Source organism: Phalacrocorax aristotelis, chromosome 21 (assembly GCF_949628215.1).
Source record: "Phalacrocorax aristotelis chromosome 21, bGulAri2.1, whole genome shotgun sequence".
In the NCBI taxonomy this organism is placed as follows: domain Eukaryota; kingdom Metazoa; phylum Chordata; class Aves; order Suliformes; family Phalacrocoracidae; genus Phalacrocorax; species Phalacrocorax aristotelis.
Window position 1 is genome coordinate 2,245,463 of NC_134296.1, and position 22,185 is coordinate 2,267,647.

Genomic DNA, 22,185 nt, shown 5'->3' on the forward strand with positions numbered 1-22,185 from the left:
TCAGCCTCCCACTGCCGACTGTGCCACTGGAAATCCTTCACAATTTGTCCACTCAAATCACACAACTGTAGGAAATGCAGGGTCACTTCCACGCTGCCCAAAACAGTTTGAACGCTGAATTTCCACATCCCTGATGACAAGTATTGGCAGATCAACTAATTTTCTAGTATTTCTGCACACCTCCACCCCCAGCAGCTGACTGCTGGCATGCCAGGAAGAAACTGGACCTGATGAACTGTAGGGTGCCCAGCTTCCAGGTGGCCTCTCAGGCTAAAACGCTGGGACAGACCTCTGTGACGATCTGCGTCCTCCTACAGAAATGCTGGTGCTGTGGTGGGTTGTTGTCTAGCTGAAAAGCAACACCTTTGCACGTGGTTAGTCCTGTCCAGATACTCCAAATCACCAGGTTAGGCTGATGTTGGCAACTGGCCCAGTGTTGTCTTTGCTTCCCAATCTGTTTTGTCCTTTGTTCTTTGGACCCAGAAATTCCTAAAAGGTCTTCCACTGACTCTTCCTCAATGTTTGCTTGAAAGTAACAGTTTTCATTCAAAGCCTAAATCCATGGTTTTCATATTGCTATGTACCTAACGTAGCAAGCACGGTGTGTAGCTGTGATGCCTTCTGCCACCCAAGGCTGCACACAGGGATGGCTGCCAGTAACTTTCTCTTCTGGGGCCACAGCCAGCGTTTCCAGGACTCTAGTTTTTCTGTCACAAAGAAATTCTTAGCAGATCATAGGAGCTCAAGGATGAACAGCGCAGAAAAACAGAATCTATGCTATAGAGAATGTCTGGATGAGGAGCAGTTCCAACAGCCTGCAACGTCCTTGGCTGTTGGAAGTCCCTCTGCTCCTGCTTTTGGCGCATCTTCCCTATGTCAGCACACCAAGCGGCTTCTCCCAGCTCTCTGTGATCCTTTCAACTTTGCATTTATGTTGTTCCAAGAAAGACCTCTCTCTCTTCCATAGACGGCTTCGCTTCGTCTTTCTGAATTGCACCAAGTGTTTTCCATTACTGGATCACAAGGAAATAGCCCATTGACTTTTTTCCACCAAATCCTACTGGTCACATTTCTTCAAACCTTGCAGTGAGGACTCTTCTCCAAATTTTCAGTATCTCATTATTGTCTGTAACAGACAGACAATGGCCAACAGACCACTTTGCTAGGGTAAAAGAGGTTCTGGAAGAAGGTGGAATGTCACAGAACATCAAACCTGGAATCCTCCCAGTGAAAGGAGAGGGTAAGTGAACTCGGCTTCATTAATTTCTTTGGAGATCATTGGAAAATAGAGGAAAGACTCTTGTCAGAAGACAGTTAGGACATCTGAGTGATGGCTGTTGGAAGAGTATCACAACAGGTGAACGCAGCACCAGATAGCAGCCTTGTGTCTTGTATCTCCTTTCTGATTGTCATCCCATCATGTTGGGTCTGGCTGGGATGGAGTTAGTTTTCTTCATAGCAGGACACATGGTGCTGCGTTTTGGGTTTGTGAGGCAGACAGTGCTGGCAACACACCAGCATTTTGGCTACTGCTGAACAGTGCTTGCGCAGCATCAAGGCTTTCTCTTTTTCTCACTCTGCATCCCTCCCAGCGAGTAGGCTGGGGCTGGACAAGAAGTTAGGAACAGAGGTAGCCAGGTCAGTTGCCCCAAACTGATCAAAGGGATATTCCATGCCACATGATGTCATACTCAGCAAATAAAAGCTTAATGAAAGGGGGAGGATGCAGGGATGTTCATGGTTACAGTATGTGTCTTCCCAAGTAAATATTATTCACACTGAGACCCAGGAAATGGCTAAATATCTGCCGGCTAATGGGACACAGTAATTAAATTCCTTATTTTGCTTTGCCTGCATGCAGCTTTTGCTTAACCTGTTAAACTGTCTTTATCTCAGTTCACAAGTCTTGCCTGACTTCTATTTTCTTCCCATCCTGCAGGAGAGAGGAAGTAAGCGAGCAGCTGGGTAGGTGCTTGGCAGTTGGCCAGGGTCAACCCATCACTCCAACATACGTGTGGTGAACTCTCCCACTTTTCACACAAAACAAATGCCTCCTCACTACTGCTTATGTTTGACAGGCAGCCTTGGCCAAACTTATGCTTCTTCTACACTTTCTGGAACAAGCACAGATGAGACTGCAGATATCTTCCTCGCTGGTATCATTGGCTGCTCAAGAAAATTATCTACCATAAATTTGCCTCCTTGCTTCACACATTTACCAATAACAGACACACCATCTGTACACACCCACTCCATAACCAACTCAGCCTCACTGTCAGGCTGCAGGTCACTGGTCCAACCGCCACAGCCCTTCCCTCAGGTGCTTGGCTGTCTTGCACATGCTCCTAGCTCTGCAGTACTTGGGCTGCATGATGACCTAGGTCACAAGGCCCAATTCATTCACATGGTTCTCTCCGTGGTGCATCAGCCCTTCATTGGGTGCCTGTTTCCCTATGCTAAACTATGGGATTTCTGCCCCCAAGACTCACGCCATAGACAGTGAATCCACGGATGACCATGATAGTACCACCCTTACCTCCTTGCTCTAGCACAGGCACTTGCCTCTTACACAGTAATCTCAATCATTAAAGAGTTTAGTTCCATTATATACCTTCCTTCTTCACTCACCCTTGCATGTTTGGTGTATCATCTTCTCTCACACTTGGCCTATCTCAAGCTCTTCAGAGCAGAGACCGTCTTTTTCTTCCCTTGTGAAAGTTTGTCCTGCCTCTCTAATCCACCTGAGTTTTTCACACTGTCAAGATGCGTATTAGTAGGGAACACAAGGCTGATACAATCTGCTAGGCTCTCCAAAGATATGTCTCCAAGGCAACATCCTTTGTCAAAAGCCTATACATACACTAGGCATCCATGTCATAACAGAGAAAAACCTTGCAGATGAAAATGTGATTAAAATACAGAAAATAAGAATAGCATCAAATAGCGTCCCATGGACTGAAATCAGCAATGGAGTTCTACAGGGATCAGTGATGTTGAATACAACGACAAGTGGACAAGAAAAACAACGACAAATTATGTCAGCAAAACAGTTATTCATGGCTGTAGCAATGAAGACTGAAGAACTGCAAAGGGGCCATACAAGATTCAATGACAAGGACAAGAGAGTAGTAAAAGGCATCCATACAGCGCATGACCGAATATACTGGGAAAATACGCTGAAGATCTATAAAAATTACGATGGCAAAGACAGTTTGAGTGCACGTTGTCTTCAATGCAAAACTAAGGTAGCATCAAATGAACATAGCAGGAGACATGTTCACATAATGACTGAACAAATCAATGGAAAAGATACTCATCAAGAATTATTAAATATACCACCCCTGGATAAAGAAATACACCTTTTTTTGCTTCAACAAGATACTATCCAACATAAAACTGTTTAGAAAAAATACACCTCCTCCCCCCCCCCATGAAAATAACCCTACAACAAAACTTCAACATTGCAAAACTGGCAAAGGCCTTATAAAGACTTACAATAACAACAGTAAGAGGCACATATCTAGACAGCTGTCAGCAGGGGGTTCTACTGCTTCCGTCTTCACATCTGTCAGAGGGTTTGTATAAATATCTGCATTATCACTGCCTAAAGCCTAATTCCCAGGCGACGTCAACAGCATTTATTAAACACTGACCATCAACCTTTTATGACAATTGACAGTTCTCAGGAATTCATAAAGGTTGTCATGCACTATAAAACATTAGAAAAACAAAAAAATATCTACAATTGGGGTTTGCAATTTACATTCACTTTCTAAGAGACAGGCCATGGAATTCCAAAGCGGGAAAGTTTATTTGCTAGGACTAATACAGAAACTCCTCAATTCAAAATATAGAGAATACATGAATAAAAACGCCTATCTTCTGCATTCTTTGATTCATATAATGTCCCAGAAGCAGAATTTGATGGTCCAAGGCTTTTATTTCTGGTATTTAACACAGAACCTATACTTTTCTAAATCCACACATACTGTAAATTTAATTAAGATCTTCCATCTACCAGAAATATTCATGTTCGTTTAAACAAGGAATTTCTTCTTGAAGTCACTGACATGAGGATGAATATGGTCCAGATAGCCAGCTTCAGTTTTTCAGCTTTGCTGCATTTTTTTTACGCACCTCTTCAAGTGCCGCTTCTCGTTCTCTTAAGAGCTGTTTAAGTCGTTTTATTTTTTCATCCCGTATTGTTTCATCCAAGTCTGGGGGAGCTGAAGGGAAAGCATCATCTCTGAAAGAACCTTCAAGAACTGAAGTATCCTCTTCACAAGACACTAAAACTGGAATATTTGAGTCTGTAACATCACTATATTGAGGGTACGGGTCTTGCTTAGAGTCTCCCCCTATAGACGATGTAACAATGTCTGTGGAAACACTTTGCTGTGATAAGACTGGTGGAGGTGAAACACTCCTGTTAAGTACACTGCAACTCGAGCTGGCGTTTTCTGAACTTGGACTTGTGGCTGAGTTGACTGAAGTTTTCCTTCTCTTTCCACTGTCTGACAGTGGTGAGGATATTATTTTTCTTTTCTTAGTCAAATCATCCTCCAGATCAGCAATTACCTGTACGGAAAAGAAACATACAAAATATACTTCTGTTAAACTGAGCATCATTCTACATTATAACACCACAGTTCACTAAGCACAAATCACAAGTTATTTATTGCAAGCTTCTTAGAAATACTATATGGAAAATGTTTCTTTTAGCAATTTGAGCAAATGTACTTCCATGTTCAATATTTTTCTACCAAAGATTCCCAGTTAATAATTCCAGAACACTGAATTCCTTCCTTAGTCAACAAGTGCACTTCTGCCTTTCCTAAGCATACCTATCATCTCCTGTTGCTGCATAAGTTCTTTAACTGTAGTGTAAGACAAAAAGCTTTCTATCTAACTTAGTGGGGAAATTAAAAATGTAGAAGAATTCTTCATGCTTACACTTCCAAAAAGCTCAAACATTAGCAATAATTACAAGACTGCATTCTTCCCAGCTGTTTATTATTTAAATGTTAATGCACTCTACTAAGAGCAGCCAGCAGATCTGCTCAAAGCAGGGCTTTTAACACAGAATTATTAAAACCTGAGAAAGCCTTTGACTGGGTAGAGTAGACTCATACAACAGAAAATTTAGAACACTGTGGCTGAACAGAACTACTTTGGATGGATAAAATCATTTTAATTCATTAAGATGGAAGTCCTTACATTGACAGAACCTTTCCCAGAAGCACCCAAGCAAGTTCCTAGCCAATGACAAATGACTAAGTTTGTAACTCTAAAGATTAGACAGGTACACAGATCAGTTTCTTTTAATAAAACCACACATGACTAAGCGGATACCTTTCTTTGGAAGTCAGCCACACCTAGTCACGTAACTGAAGTGCCTTGAAATAATGGCACTTGACTGATTCTCAAGTGAAACTCAAGTACCTGAAACTCAAGGGTAAAGCCTCACAAGAAATTATTCTTCTGCTATTCTGCTTATATCCCTTGCGCTACGAGAAAAATGTAATGGTTTGCAGAAGGCTAAATACAAATCAGGATACAGAGGTATGGTTTTTATTCCAATAAAGACTATCCCTTTGACTGTTCATCCACCACTAGAGGGTCCCGTCTTCTTCAAAGCATTTGTTTTTCAAAGTTCCTCCAGTGGAACCCAGAAAACAGGATAAAAATTCTTAAATAGTACTCAAGTGGTACTGAAACCACACAACGCTGGTGCAGTACACAAACAAGTTCTAGGAGCAATTCTCACAGGGACCATAACAATTACTGACTTGCCCTGACAAATCCAGAGATAGGAGGGTCCAAACAAACACACAGCTCTGTACTGACTATACATATGTTGCTTTCTGAATGTGTTGCAGTACACATTTTAGCACTGAAAAATGTCAAGATACCTTTTCCTCTGTAACACATTCCTGATGCTGGTTTGTTATTTCCACATCTAATGATGATGAACAGCAAGAATCATTTTTCCTTTTCAAGCTGTTACTGGAAGAAACCCTTTCTTCTGGTTTCTCATTAGAGGCCCTTAGTGGTATTCTCTTAAGGTACACCCTCTCCTCCTTAGAGAGACCAAATTTTTTCCTTAATTCCAAGTATTGTTTCCAATGTGGCTTCTCTTGGTGTTTGATTTGAACAACCTTTCCTGGTGAATTCATCTTTTCACACTGGATCTGAAATATAGAAACAGTGACAGAGCCATCAATCACACTCTGTCTCACTCTCTCTCTCTCCCCACTTCCCCGTACATATAAACTAAAAACCAGTTACTAGAAAAGAGAGGTGAACATTTGTCTGCCATACTCCACGAGTTACATTTAACACAGGTAAGCCAATTTTGAGAAATTATATACATATCCAACTAGTAAACCACAGAAGTAAAAGAAGCAACAAGGGAATTGCCTGTTCTAGAACTTCAAAGTAACAAAGGAAGATGATGGAAGATCAGACAGTGTCTTTACTGCGTCACTTTCAGACCGCTGAATGCATTTCATATGCGCTATTAGCCATCTCTCATATCTAACCTCACTGTAACCTGATCTGTTTCTGATCCTCAAGTCCAGTCCCACATCAGTATGTCTGGCAATCCACGGGCTTGCAAATTTACAGACTAAAAGCAGCAAACGTTTGATATGCTATATTTCACAGAGGTTAAAGCAAATGAGAATGCTAACACTTGGCATCACACAGCACTAAAGGAAAACAACCAATTTTAACCCTTTTTCAGGCGAAGAACAATCAAAAAAGAGGCCCTAGAGTCTGTTGCAATGATTAAATGTCTAAAATTTGCACAAATATGCTCAGCTGACATTTCTCTCCTGCCTGGTCAATACAAGCAAGTATAAACTAGCTTCAGAATGATTATTTTTTATCTGGAGGCAAAGCCATTCTGGCTTCTTGAGCAACTGACCTACAATCCTTCATGGGCAGAGTTTGTGGGATTTGAGGCTAAGGGCTTTTTACACATTTTCAATGTTATGATCTTAAAAGAACATGTAGGTCCAACCTAAAGGGGCAAAGCCATTAAAGCTCTCAAGAGTTTCTTCTGCCTCACATGAAACCATGAGTCAAAGGAGGTGGATGCCTCCCCATCATAGCCTGAAAGGAAAAAACTGCAGCTCCTGCCTTTGGCTGTCCAAACTAGCAGAGACTGGAGCTGACCTAGTGCAACACCAGAGTTTACCTCTGGATGACAAACCCTGCTCTTCCACCTTGTTCTCTTCTTGTGTAGCTGCACACTTCTCTACCTTACATCACACCTACAACAGTCAATGGCTGTGCTGTGACAAGTGGCATCAACAACATTAGAAAGCAGATAGCTCCCAGGGCTCAAACAATTAACAACTTTCCTATAGTTTCAGTTGTTACCGAAAATTTCTCTCTTGAGGAAATAAAGTCATCTTTTCCCTGCCCCTTCCTTTTCTTTCTGCATTTTCTCACTTGCGTAGTGCAATCTTATAGAAAAAAAATATTAACAGAATCACACTTTAGACTAGCATTTCCAGTGACAGGATACCTGGTTACAAAAATCTGTGAAGTTATTAAGAGCCATTTTATTCAAATAGAACCAGGACCATATAACAATCTAGCAGAGACTGAGATGGGCATGTGTATTTGAGAGAGTTACCTTTTGGCAATCTTCACTGAAAGCACACTCTTGCTTAGACTGAGGTAAACGAGTACTTGCTGCTTGGGGGGAATGAATCTTTTCTTTGCCATTTTGGCACACATTTTCCTGTGTCCCTACTGTTGTAGCAGGGGTCACTCCACTTGAAATGCTCTTGGTGAAGGGCAAACTCTGTCTCTGGTTCAGAGTGGAATTCTGCTGATGAGCACTTGATGTCACCAGAGCTGCAGGTGCAGCTTTTAAATCATTTCTTAAGCCAGTTGGTGAAGACTTTTTTGAGTCTGTACATGGTTTTGGATCTTGCTGAGATAGCACCATTCCTTTGCTTTTTGACAATACCAGATTCACTACTTTATTGGTCATTTTATTGACCGCAGAAGAATCAATTAGCTTGGATGTCTCCTTTTTAAGTGAAGCATCAGAAAAGGAAGATGCTTGTTTGTCAGCTTGGGCTGACAGACCATCAGAACCTCTTTTGGTCAACAAATAGACTTTCCCATTGTACATGACCAGAGCGTTATCTTTAATATGTGTCATTTTTGTTTGGCTTGCACCAGGGCCGCTAGAACAGAGTGGTAAAATATTTGCAGAGTTAACCTCTACATTCTTCGTGTCTGACAAAGTTTTCAAGATCTTGGAAGCCACATTATTTGATGACTTTACTGGAATAAGGCATGGCACTGATGACTGAGGACTTTCTTGCACAATCCATTTCATTGGAGTTTGCTGACACTGCTGAGCATCAGATGTTACTGTCTCAAGGGAAGAACTATTTCCTGTTTGTGTAGTTGTCATTATTAATGTTTTTGAAACTTCTGTGGCAGGTTTTGAGCAAATGGCTTGCAAACACTTGGGAATTACTGTTCTCACTGTGTTCACAGGTGACACATAGATAACAGTCGGCATTTTTGTACTGTCAGCTCCTCCAGACACATTTGTTGCTGCAGCTGCAAGTATTTTTTGCTGTATTGCAGGTGGCAAAAAAGAAGCTGGGACAGACTTCACTTCTGCATCAGCTGGTATTTGGATGTGGTGGCCAGAGGGCAGTACTGAAGACTTCGTAGCAACTGGAAGACCTTTTGTGTTTACCAACATGTATGCAGTGTTACTCTGGTTAGATGAACTTGTTACAGCAATGTTCTGCAAAGACAGTCTATCAGCTGAAACACAACTGCTCTGGATGTTAGCAGCTGATTTTGGAATTAAGCTTTCTTTTTCAGAACCTGTTCTAACACTTTCCTGTGTGTCTAATGTCCTTGTAAGAATAATCTTTCCAGGATCAGGAGACTGAAAAACAGGTATCTTAACAGATGAAGATGCAGTAGCACTGGCAAGCTGTGTTTTAAAAGTAAGATGGACTGGACTAGAAATACTTGCTTTAGAATTATTATTTGGCATGGCTGAAGACTGAACTATTGGCACAAAGCTTCCAGAAGGTCTAGAAATTGGAATTAATTTCAGAAGGTTTTTTCCATCTGGTCCCGTCGTCTGAACTACTCGGTACATACAGCCTGCAATGCTTAACAAAACAAAGAAACGAGAAAAGGAAAAGAAAAACGAAAGATAGCATAAATGAATACAGCATAGATATTTTAATTAATGTGCATCAGTGAATCGTATACCCAGCACTGCTACGCCTTAGAAGCAGATTAACTACTGAAAAATGCCAGATCTAATCTTCAGGAACTTCACTGGCAAAAATAATTCTGATCTACTTAGTGCACGTTTTGCATTAGCAGCTCAGCATACCACAGACTATCTGAAAATAACGTCCAATTGTTACATCATAGCGTGGCAAGAAATGGCATCCTTTTCAGATAAAAATAAGTTAAAAGACCCAGGAAAACACATTACATTATCCCCCTCTTCTACTTATAGGGCCTTTAGTTCTGAAAAAGAAAAACATTGTATCCAGATTTCACAAAGAAGCCCTATTTTTTGCTTTCTCATGTCCCTGTTACTATTAATACCCCTGCTTAGTGCTATGAAGTATGAATTTCAGGAAAGCTTCAGAAAAATACAGGCAGATTAGTTGCATGGCAAGATGGAAGCAGAAATCACTTCAGACACATACATACAAAAAGAATAAATGAAGATGCAGAATACATTTACTTTCTGGAATAGGATGTAGGGTGACCAATTCATATGCCTACATCTCACCCGGCCGCTCATTCTTTAGGCAGATATAGGCTACAAAGATGGTAATCTTCAAAGAGATGAAGGGAAAAAAACTCAAATGCTATCAAGGTACATATATTTATGAGAATATAAGTCTAAGTCTAGGAAGGAAGAAACTTCAAAAAGTAGGAGGAATGAATGGATATGACACCAGTGAAATCTGAAGAGGAAATACGGGCATTTTGCAGGTGAAGATATGAACTCAAAAGAGCAGACAGATAGAACCCTGTCAAACCGAAAGTTAGTTGTGACTGCTTCAAATGCCAAGATTTTTCAAGTCTATTGCAAGACAGAGAATCTTTCCCACTTCAAGTGAGTTTGCCAGAATGCAGGCATCTTCCCCAAAGAACTCTTGGGCTCTCAGAAGAACAATCTAATGCCCAAAGCACTGCAAAAGCAACATGACATGTTGAGACATACATGATCAAAACAGTGTTCCCCTCACTACTAAAGAAGAGACCAAGTGAACAGGAAGTAGGTTTCATGGTCTTGATATAAGATCCAGAATGATTAACAGGCAAAGCTGCCAACTCAACTTTCAGTCACCAAGAGCATTCTAACTCTGTCCTATTGACTTTTTACATCAATAAATGCATTGATAACATGGACTTGAGATAATTTCCCAGTCCCAGTCCAGATGACATCAGTATTGTGTTCTGTTTACTGTCAAGTAGTTTCAAAACACTGGCATTTTTTTCTGGCGGTGAAGCTTACAGTATGGGCTCCCAACTCAGCTTGGAACAAAATGAGTAGGAGATATCATTCATGCATCCCACCGTTGCATCTGCTCAAGAAGTCAGTCAAGACATTGCCTTTTCCCATCATGTGAGAAGTCACAAGGATGCTCTTCACTCCCAAGGTTGGACAGTTCCTGCTACAGTCTGAGTGAGGGGTCACATTCCCCTTGGTGGTCGACATAAATAACCATGCTATTGTCTGTCTAAAACACAAAGGCTTTAGACATGCAGAGCTTTCCTCGCTGTAACCTTAGAATTAACTCCAACATCCAGTATTTTGATGCAATGCCTCACTTCTAGGCATACTGTGTGAAAAAGCAGACGTTTACGTGATTTATCAGTGCAGTGAACAGGAAATTCTGCAATACTTTTGTTATAAAAATAATGTACTGAAAATAAAAACATGGGCAATATGCCACATAGTTCCTAGTGGAAGCTGCCATCAGAGGTTTTAGTAGTAAAACGGAGTTGGATGTTTTGGAATCAGAAATGATAGCTGAGAAGGACTAGCACTGAAGGGTGAGATCTTACAGAAATATTTTTGCTTAAACAAAGAACAACTTGAAACATTAGTATGACTGAACTTAGCTAAAGCAGGAACAACTCACTTTTGGAGCCACTTTAAACCTTCTAGTGCTCCTGATAATGCAGAATTAGGAAGACCAGCACTGAGCTCCTGGACAGTGTTTCCATCTGTATCTGTTATATGCTTTGAATCTCCCAATGCTTCTTTAATAACCCCATGATCTACAGTCTCAACTACTCTTCTATATAAAAGAATTAATATTCTGAAGGCAAATTTAGAAAGAAATTTTCAACAAGTTCCACAGACGCAGAACTGCTGACCCACTTCAGCTTTTACAGAGCAAACAGGCACTTACCTCCACTCAAACTAACTAGCACTGCAAATAGGCATCAAAGGGCAGAAGACACCTCCAAGGAGGCACGTTCCTCCACCTGCCAAAGCAAGGGAATACCTCTAACTTTTGGGAAAGAGGAGGGGGAGCCAATCAAAGAGAGAGGAAGCAAGCAAAACAGAGAGAGAAAGAGAGATGAGATAGAGAACATTTACATTAATATTTTCTTCAGCAGCAAAGCTGGTTTCCAGTGGTCACCTCCACTCTTCTCGTTTCTACCATGAGTCACTGTCCAGCTCCCTTTCGATGTGCTTAAAAAAACTCTTTTGACATTGTGCTACAAACAGGATCTTTTAAGCAGGCTGAGGAAAAAACCTCCTTTAAAAAAATCCAGTCTGTCTGAACTCCAGGTCATTCTGCTTTTCATGATTACAGAAGACAACCACAGCTTTCTATCTTCACACTCTATGCAAAAAGAGCAAGAAACCCCAAAATTACAGTTTTCTGGTAAATAACATTCTTTTACTTGAAACAAATAACAGGTACTTGCAGGGTCGCAGAATTACAACAAGCTAAAAGACCAGAAAGAAGGAAAGGAAGTGTTCAGATGAACTATTAGCAAGTTGTATTCACACATCTCTACGCAAACATCTATGAAAGAGGAAGGAAAGATGTCACTGTCAAAGTTTTTAGATGCTTTTGCTATTTCAGAAATAAGTTGAAAATGCTTCACCATATATATCTCACATCACTAAAGCCTTTTCCAGGTGATACAAAGAAATAACCAGAACTGACATTTCATGTTATCAAAATAAAATCAAGCATTTTCAGCTTTCTCATACATTATTGAGTGATGAAGAGGAGAGCTAGAAGCTATTTTAATTCACTCTGCAGGCCACTGTTTCTTTGAAGAATTTGTTTTAAAAATCCCTTAAGCAGAGTGAAAAAATCTTTCCATCAGCATCCCCCTTTAAGAGTGTCAGATTAATTTAGTTTAGGAATAGGCTAATTTATATTCCTAAAAAGAAAAAAAAAAAAAAGAATTCTGTAAATCATGCCAAGTTGTACTTTGGGATTTTCCCCATAATTACTGAAGTAGTTTTCTTTCTCCTCTTCATTTCAATGAAAATGGCATTAAGCAAGCTATAAAAGCAGAGATAAGAAAAAGAAACAGGAAGATTTATTCATTTATTTGTTTCTATCAAGCTAGAAAAATAAAAAGAATAGCCTACATTTCCCTCAGTTGAAACAGAATTCCTGTTTTCGTCACTGAAATAGATGCGTTCACTTATATGTATGACCAGACACACCAATTTTATTGTCTAAAGTTCTCATCCCATTTTCTTTACTACTCTTACTGAGCAGAAGGCTCAATTAACAAAATACCAAGTATTTCAAAATTAATCTTCTGACCCTAATCTTTGCATTAGCAAAAATACCCTCAGAATATTCTTAGTAAATAAAGCCATTCGCCAAATCCATTGCAACCAGCAGGGCATCCCAAAACATTACTGCAACAGACAACATGATCACACTATCTCAAAGAAATATATCAATGCAGATAAAAAACAAGACAGAAACACTTGCTCAAAGTTCAATTACACTTCAAAGCTGTCAGAAGAAGCACTCCCTTTTGGCAGAAGCAAGCTACTTTTTAGTCTGCCTTTACTCCCAGCTATTACTTGAGAGACAACTTTCATCTTCTATGAATATGAATAAATCAAACAGGGACTACAAGCCATTACAAACATCAGAAAACCAACTTAATTTATTTTAATGGGTTAAGCTGAATCCAGGAAGCAGCAAAATTGACATTATAAATTGGAAACATACACCCAGGGACAAATCAAAATTAATTTATAGTAGTCTATATTTATTTTATATAGCTGTATCCCATCCATGTATTAGCTAAATATTGCAATAAAATATTACTATTACCTGAAAGAAATTTGCAAATTTATGTTTAGTTTGCATATGAAGGGAGGAATCCTGCTCAGAATTTAGGTCCAAGCCTTTCCTAATGGCTTGAGGTTTTATTCTTTCAACAATGGCAGAAAACATTTTCTGTTTGACAATAATTTTGGATGGAAACACTTTCACCCATTGTGCAATATTCCTCTGAGTATGAAAATTATCCTAGAATGCGCTAACTGCTGAGAACTGGTCCCCGTGCTTTACTCTAAGCTCTGTTTATCAATTACCAGGTCCCCCTTCAGCCATAAAACCTTTGGCAGAATTTCACAGAACATCAACAGCACCAGAGCTACACCCCACAGCTCTAGAGCCCGTGGCTTTAACAAGCTAACCCGAAACGCTTCGCCAAATAGCTGCAGCAATCGGAGAACTCCCGAGAGATGAGCGAAATGCATCAGGAGCCAAACCACAACTCAAGCAGTCAGCCCCTGCTGAGCTTCTGCTAGTTTAAAGCAGGAACATAAACACACAGTCTTAGGCAGCCTAGAACATTTCCTTGGCAGGATAAGATCCTGTATCATCTGGCTCACACAGGGTCTACGGTTGCACATTGGTGCTGTAGTCGAATTAACAGGTTCGCGTAAAACCGTTCCGCTCCTGTAAACAGTTAAAGCCCTGTATCTCACATCCACCTTCCCTTTCCCAGCTTCCCGGCCATCTCTGGCACAAGCCTGAAAGCGCCACGGGTTCTCTGTCCTCGTGCAAAAACAAACCCCCGACAGCGCAGGCACAAGTGACGTCAAGCCGGGTGAGCGTGCCACATGCCAGGGCGGAGGCGCGAGGGGCACGAAGGGCGCAGGAGTGGCAGGAGGAGGCGTGGCGGCGGCACCGGCACGCCCTCAGCCCTCCGCCCTCCGCCCTCCGCCAGCACCCATCGTCCTCCTCCTCCTCTCCCACTCCTCCGCCGGGAGGGCCGGCGTTCCCCCGGCCCACGCCCCGACACCGGCGCCTCGCCCCTTCCCCGCCGCGGGACGGGGGCGGATGGCGGCGGGCCCCGCCGAAGGCGGGAGGGAAGGAGGGCAGCGGGACCATACCTGGCGGGTCTCTCCCTGCTCGGCCGTGCCGGGCGCTCTCCCGGGCTGTCCGGGAGAACAGCGGGACCGGGATGCCGGCAGCCCGTCTGCGGAGGCGCCGCTCGCCCGTCTCAGCCCGCCGCCGGGAGGGGGCGAGCGCCGGGGCCGGCCCGCGCCGCACCGCGCCGCCCGGGGCCGGGTACTCACAACTGCGCGGCGCTGCCCGGCCGCTCCTCTCGGTTCCGCGGGGCCCCCAGCGGGCGGCTGGACATGGCGGGGGAGGGCGGGGGGCGCCAGCGCCTCACCGGCGGCGGATAACGGCCGCGGCAGGCCGGGCCGCGGAGCGGCGCGTCACTTCCGATCGCCCCGCCCTGCCGCGGACCCGGACCAGCCCCCGCCGCGGCCCCCGCCTCCCCGCCTCCCCGCCTCCCCGCTACCAATCGGCGGCCACTTCCGCCATGGCTACTTCCGAGAGAGGGAGGAAGTAGAGCGCGGCGCCGCCGGGCGGCCGCAAACGGTACAGCGAGCGGCGGCGGCGCTTCCGGCCCACGCCGGAAGTAGTTAGTGGCGGAGATGAACAGCTTCCTGCGTGGCCAGTCTCGAGGCTGGACATGGCCGCGGGGGGGGAGGGGCAGCCCTAGGCCTGCCCCTTCCCCCCCCTCCCCCCCCCCCCCGCGTCACCTCCTCGGGCCTGGGGACGGAAGGGGCTGGCGCTGCCCTCGCTGCACCCCCTGGTGTTCACAGGCATTAACGATTCCCCTGAGCTGTCTCCTCGCCAGGTCAAACAGCCCCAGCGCTCTCAGCCTTTCCTCACCCAAGAGATGCTCCAGTCCTGTCGTCATTGTCATGGCTCTTCGTCCCGCTCTCTCCAGTGTGTGTCTCTTTCATACTGGGAAGCCCAGAACTGGATCCAGCACTCCCAGTGTTGCCTCACCAGTGCTGAGCTGAGGGGAAGGACCACCTCCTTCCACCCGCTGGCAATGCTTTGCCTAATGCAGCCCAGGGTACCGCTCGCTGCCTGTGCATAAGAGCACACTGCTGGCTCATGTTCAACCTGGTGCCCACTATGACCTTCAGGTCCTTTTTCGCTGGGCTGCTTTCCAGCTGGGTGGCCCCCAGCATATACTCATGCAGGGACAGGTTCTTCCCCAGCTGCAGGACTTGGTGCTTCTCCTTGTTGAACTTCATGAGGTTCCTCTCAGCCTAGCTCTCCAGCCTGCCGAGGCAGCATGACCTTCTGATGTATCTGCCACCCCTCCCCATTTTCTGTCATCTGCAAACTTGCTGAGGTATGCCCTGTCCTGTCATCCAGATCATTAACAAAGACGCTGAACAGGACTGAACATGAGCTGTCACACTGTAGGCACAAATGCTGTTACTGTCTCACCATCCATATTGAGCTGGGCTCCAACACGGTCCATTTGGTTCTCTCAAATTTACATGGCAGCATGCTCTGTCATTTAAACTTTATTTCATTAGCTCATTAAGAAATACAACAATCAAACACGACAAACAGGGCTCAATCCCCTTTGCCCAGACTAGTCTATCACATGAATTCTCTTATTCAACACCGAAGTCATAAGGTTTCACAACTTATAACACATAACTTTTAATTCATGCTCTTATAAGCAAGAAAAAAAAAAGAATAATTAGTTACCAAGCCAACAGTGAGAGTGCTCATCCTTCCTCCTCCATCACAGTGCAGGCGTTCCCTGTATCACACTGGGATGCATGAAAGCCTCAGCAGTCCAGCTGTGGTTGGATCCGCCTCAGAAACTTTTGGGGTAAACTAGTGTTTCATACCTTTCAGCTTGGAGGTTTGGTCTGTACCATTTCCACAAGCCAGCAAATTCTGATGAAACTGCCCGACAAAAGATGATGGCTGCAGGAGGCAGCAATCTGCAGGTGATTACAGCTGCATCATGGCCTTTAGCTCTTTCTGGCCATCTGTGCTCCCTCCGTGCTGCTCTTACTTTGACCCAATGGCAGTCCTGTCAGTGTACATCAGGCCTTAGCATGAGCTGGGTTAGCTGAAATCTGAGCAGGAGTTGAGTGAACCATCACATGAAGGCAGAACAGAGCTGCTCAGCCTCCAGTGTATTCCACCCCCCTCCCCCAGTTCATTTGGCACACGAATATCATCAAAATGCACGTAGGCTTTCTCATGTGGCTCATCTTGCCACTTCAGACACAGTGGTGGCAGCAAAGCTTTCAAAGCGGTACCAACTCCAATGGCATTTACACATCCTGCCATGGGTGGCGCTGTGCACAGGGCACTGTGCCTCTGACGGCCCAGCTTCCCTCAGCCTTCTCACATGCTCCACCTGTCGGCTCCACCCAACTCACTGCCCTGCCAGTGCTTTTTCCTTGCTGGGACTCCCCTTTGCTGGGATCTCTTATTCCCAGCTGCTGTTCTGGAAGCAAGTCTGCTTGTCCCTCAGTGCTTGCTTCTCCTTGCTGCTAGCTCTGGGATTCTTTAATTTCCTTGAACTTAACTCATGTAGAACTTCCTTCTTCCGAACTATCTCATTAACATACATCCTCAGTTACTGCCCACTTATATCGGCTCTGCCTCTGCCATTGAATAAGCTCTACCTGTCCCTCCCTCCAGAAGTGCTTTGAGGGGAGACTAGACAAGCACTTGGACAAGACCTCCATGAGGCATCCCTGAGCAAAAAACTACAACATCCTCAGGAAATCCCTGACCTGCAAAATGGTAAAACCTAGGAGAGCATTGCAAAGGAGGAACTATACACATCTATGGCAAATGTGACTTTCCAGTGATCTCAGTGGCCCCCTCTTCTCTCTTTCCCATGAAAGCATGCCATTACATACATTCTTCCCTTCTCCCCCCAATTCATCTCTGTTTACCACCCTCTGGAGTCCACACCATATCACTCACCTTTCTCTGCCTACGCTTTCTCTGCTTCTCCTTCTACTGACTTCTTCAGCTTGCTACATCTCTGACCTCTACTTTCCCCAATTTTCTAGACTCCTGCTAGTGCATTGTCACTTCACCAAGCCACTCTCCATTATTTACCAGCAGTCCTGGTTCACAGGGGAGGTCCCAGATGACTGGAGGCTTGCCAATGTGACACCCATCTACAAGAAGGGCCAGAAGGAGGATCCAGGGAACTACAGGCTTGTCAGCCTGACCTCAGTACCAGAGAAGGTTATGGAGTGGTTCATCTTGAGTGTGCTCACCAGGCATGTGCAGGACAACCAGGGGATCTGGCCCAGCCAGCATGGCTTCATGAAAGGCAGGTCCTGCCTGACCACCCTGATCATCTTCTATGACCGGGTGACCCAGCTGGTGGATGAGGGAAAGGCTGTGGATGTGTCTGCCTGGACTTTAGTGAAGCCTTTGACACTGTCTGCCACAGCATCCTCCTAGAGAAGCTGGTGTCTCAAGGCTTAGACAGGCGGACTCTTTGCTGGGTTAAAAACTGGCTGGATGGCCGAGCCCAGAGAGTTGTGGTGGATGGAGGGAAATACATTATGTGGTTGGTCACGAGTGGTGTTCCCCAGGGCTCAGTTTTGGTGACAGTCTTATTTAATGTCTTTATCAACGATCTGGACGAGGGGATTGAGTGCACCCTCAGTAAGTTTGCAGATGACACCAAATTGGGCAGAAATGTTGATCTGATCGAGGGCAGGCAGGCTCTGCAGAGGGACCTGGACTGGCTGGATCAATGGGCCGAGCTCAACTGGGTGAGTTTGAACAAGGTCAAGTGCTGGGTCCTGCCCTTGGGTCACACCAACCCCAGGCAATGTCCCAGGCCTGGGGCAGAGGGGCTGGGAAGTGCCCGGCGGAGAAGGCCCTGGGGGTGCTGGCTGACAGCCGGCTGGGCATGAGCCAGCAGTGCCCGGGTGGCCAAGGAGGCCACCAGCCCCCGGGCTTGTGTCAGCCCTGGTGTGGCCAGCAGGAGCCGGGCAGGGATGGGGCCCCTGTGCTCGGCCCTGGGGAGGCCCCACCTCGAATGCTGGGCTCAGGTTTGGGCCCCTCGGGACAAGAAGGGCCTGGAGGGGCTGGAGCGTGTCCAGAGAAGGGCAGCGGGGCTGGGGCAGGGTCTGGAGCACAAGTGTGCTGGGGGGCGGCTGAGGGAGCTGGGGGGGTTTAGCCTGGAGAAGGGGAGGCTGAGGGGGGCCCTTCTCGCTCTCTGCAGCTGCCTGAGAGGGGCTGGAGTGAGGGGGGGGGTCGGTCTCTGCTCCCAGGTCACCAGTGACAGGATGAGAGGAAACGGCCTCAGGCTGCGTCAGGGCAGGTTTAGATTGGATATTAGGGAAAATGTCTTTAGTGCAAGAGTGGTCAGGCATTGGAAGAGGTTTCCCAGAGAGGTGGGGGAGTCACAGTTCCTAGAGGTATTTAAAAGATGTGTAGACGTGGCACTTCAAGGCACGGTTTAGGAAGCCTGGTGGTGTTGGCTTGATGGTTGGACTTGATGATCCTAGAGGTCTTTTCCAACCTTAGTGATTCTATGATTCTATGACTGTGATGATAAGGTCAAGTGCTTATGGGTAAGGATGAGGGGGAAGGCCAACATATCCTGCTGGGGGTCTGTTAACAACCACCCAACCAGGGTGAAGAGATAAATGAAGCATTCTACAAGCAGCTGGCAGAAGTCTCACAATCGCTAGCCCTTGTTCTCATGGGGTACTTCAACTTACCTTCAACTTAGGGGGACGTCTGCTGGAAATATAATACAGCAGAGGGGAAACAGTCCAGGACGTTCCTGGAGTGTGTGGAAGAGACCTTTCTGACGCAGCTGGTGAGGGACCCTACCAGGGGAGGTGCCTCACTTGAGCTGCTATTTACAAGCAGAGAAGGACTGATGGGAGATGTGGTGGTCAGAGGCCATCTTGGGCTTAGCAACCATGATATTGTAAGGGAACAGCTCCCCCTTGGAAAGAAGAGGTATTGTCTATGTTTAATTAGTGTGAATCTAGACTCCTTTTTGATCAAGCATTACTTATATAGCATTTGATATGTTAATATTTAACCTAAGCTTAAAGACAGGATATCTTGGCCATCAGCATTATCCATTTAATCAAGGACAAATGTTCCTTTTGGAGGAAAATAAAGGAGATTTGGCAAGAGAAAATAGCCTTGAGTTGTCCTTAGGTGACGCACAACCATGTATGGATAAAAAGGGTTAGGGTACTTCATCCATGAAGACCACCAGAGACGACCAAGAAATCCCAAAGAGAGGAAGACATGCACAGAAGCTTCTGAAGTGGAGCCAAGAGAAGTGACTTAATGCCATTACACAACCTATGTAGATTAGAATGAATATGTACTAGATAGACAGAATATGTATGAATTTATTGTAGAGATATAACAAAGGAGCCAGCTTCGATGTGCTTTATTTGTGGGAAACCACTGAGCACCCAGGCTTACGCAACCCTGAAATAAATAAACAATGTCTTCCCTGAGCTTGTGATTATTGACTCATTGCACACCAGGTGACAAATCCGCTTTTCAGACATCAGTTTTTAGAGACCCAGATGGGACAGCTGTGAAGCCTTGCCCAGATCATCTCGCTGGCTGCTGGTGGAGAGAAGCTGCTCCTCAGACTCCAAGCATGCACCAAGCTGTTGTTCAGAGGACCCCATGAATAATCTCCCCATCCAGAGCAGTTAAGCAACTCAAAGGTGCAACACATGATAAAGAGACATTGCATGGGGTAAAAAGTGTTTTGTTATTCTTGTGCACGTTTTGACAGCGACAACTGGAGTGCATGAAAGCATGGTTGGTAAAAAAAGATCTTTTTGGATAAAAATATGGGAGCAGGATGGGGGCAAGAGAGTCTGCAGAGGTTTCCCTTTGCTCCCCATTAGGATGCATTCTGAAATATTGGAATAGGTTTGGTAGGGATCTTCCAACAAAGAGGAAATAAAAAGTATATTGTACTCAATGATGACTGAAGTATAAATTAGAGGATGAGGAAAATGGCCAGAAATAGGGTCTTTGAATTACAATACAATCTTGCAACTTATGTTGTTATGCAAAAGGCAGGATAAATGGGATGAAATCCCGTATGTGTATTAGTTCTTTAAGAAATTACCATGAAACAGGGAAGACATGTAAGTTGTTGATATCTGATTTGAATGCATTAATGATGATGGATGACATGAAAAAGCCCTTGTGGTGGTGTTCTGCTTGTATCACAGGAAAAAGATCAGTGTGCTCTTTACAAGGAAAAGGGACACTGGAAAAATGCACATCCAAAAGGACAGCCTAACAGGGCTCCCATCCCAGCTACGATCCTAGTACCCGGGGATTTGATCAGGATTGTGGAAGAAGATTTGGATTGATGGGGACAGGAGGTTGAGGAAATGAAATTCCCAGCTGAACCCCTGGTTGATGTTAAGCTGGGGGAATGATGTAGTTAAATTTCTAGTTGATGCAGGAGCAACCTTCTCTGTATTGAATAGTTGCAAGGGACCTATGAGACCTATTCTATGCCTGTGGTTGGTGCAACAGGAAAGCGGGAGGTTGGAGCCTTTTTCCAATCAGTTAAATGTAAAATTGTCACCAAGATGTTTGAACATAAATTTTTATACATTCCAGAATGCCTGATACCTCTAATGGGAAGGGACTTGTTAAATAAATTAGGAGGGCAGATAACCTTTGATGAAAAAAAAAAAGAGCCCATATCCTGCAAAATATCGCCTGGGAAGCACAAATATATGTGTCATGGTTTTAGCTGGGACAGAGTTAATTTTCTTCCCTGCAGCTGGTGCAGTGCTGTGCTTCGGACTTAGTGTGAAAACAATGCTGATAGCACACTGATGTTTTGGTTGTTGCTGGGCGGTGCTTGTACTAGTCAGGGACTTTTCCAGCTCCCCATGCTCTGCCGGGGGCACAAGAAGCCGGGAGGGGAGGGGGCACAGCCAAGAGAGCGGATTCAAACTGACCAAAGGGATATTCCATGTCATGTAACGTCATGCCCAGTATGTTACTGGGAGGGGCTGGCCGGGGGAGGGAGGCAGCAATCGCGGCTTGGGGATGGGCAGCATCGGTCGGCGGGTGGTGAGCGGTTGTATCGCTTGTGTTTCTGGTGGTTTTTTCCCTTTTTTTCCTTTCCCATTTTATTATATTATCATTATTGTTATTATTATGATAATCATTATTATTATTATTATTGTAATTATTAAACTGTAAGAACAGTTTAGTCTCAGCCCACAAGTTGGGGGTTTTTTTGTGCTTTTGCTCTTCCAGTTCTCTCCCCTGTCCCACGGGGTGGGGGGAGTGAGCTGTGTGGTGTTTAGTTGCCAACTGAGGCTGAACCATGACAATATGTATTACAGGAATTACTTGAGACAGCAGAAGACAAGAAGAAGGAGGGACCAAGCAACCCCTTTTCAGAGATAGAAGACACTGTAACCCCTTTTGTATGGGCAACCGAGAGTCCTGGAAGAGCCAAATTGGCCAAACAGTAAAAATAAGATTAAAGGAGGGAGCTAAACCGGTAACACGAAAACAATATCCCATAAAAATGGATGCCCGTTTTGGACTGGAGCCTATAATTAATAACTTTCTAAAATATGGACTGTTATGACATTGTCAAATGGAATGTAATACCCTGATTTGGCCTGTTAAAAAGCCACATTCACAGGAATACCATTTAGTACAAGATCTAAGAGCTATTAACCAAATAGTGACTGATGTACACCCAGTGGTACCCAATCCTTATACTTTGTTAACAACAATAGTTGATTCAAATGTCTGTTTTATGGTGTTGGACTTAAAGGATGCCTTCTTTTGCATTCCATTGGAA

The 22,185-nt window shown here is 44.6% G+C and overlaps 1 protein-coding gene across 6 annotated transcripts; it reads right to left on the bottom strand.

Moving 5' to 3' along the window:
• Positions 1 to 3,303: 3,303 nt before the first annotated feature.
• Positions 3,304 to 14,812, bottom strand: LRIF1 (ligand dependent nuclear receptor interacting factor 1). 6 transcript variants are annotated; one of them, XM_075115723.1, is made up of 5 exons: positions 14,426 to 14,809; positions 11,442 to 11,517; positions 7,646 to 9,164; positions 5,913 to 6,191; positions 3,304 to 4,578 (listed from the first exon to the last, which is right to left on the bottom strand). In XM_075115723.1, the coding sequence occupies exons 3-5, from the start codon at positions 9,149 to 9,151 to the stop codon at positions 4,102 to 4,104; spliced, it is 2,262 nt and encodes a 753-aa protein (XP_074971824.1). In that variant the 5' UTR covers positions 9,152 to 9,164; positions 11,442 to 11,517; positions 14,426 to 14,809; the 3' UTR covers positions 3,304 to 4,101. The 6 variants fall into 6 exon arrangements, with proteins under 6 accessions (XP_074971824.1, XP_074971825.1, XP_074971820.1 ...); XM_075115724.1 differs by lacking the exon at positions 14,426 to 14,809 and adding an exon at positions 11,633 to 11,882; XM_075115719.1 differs by lacking the exon at positions 11,442 to 11,517 and having other exon boundaries at positions 14,612 to 14,812.
• Positions 14,813 to 22,185: the final 7,373 nt, after the last annotated feature.

Coding starts and splice junctions, on each gene's coding strand:
- LRIF1 (XM_075115719.1), bottom strand. CDS start 14,676: ATGTCCAGCCGCCCGCTGGGGGCCCCGCGGAACCGAGAGGAGCGGCCG. Junction 9,165..14,611: donor CCGGGCAGCGCCGCGCAGTT/GTGAGTACCCGG, acceptor TGTTTTGTTAAG/CATTGCAGGCTGTATGTACC. Junction 6,192..7,645: donor TCAGTGAAGATTGCCAAAAG/GTAACTCTCTCA, acceptor TCTATATTTCAG/ATCCAGTGTGAAAAGATGAA.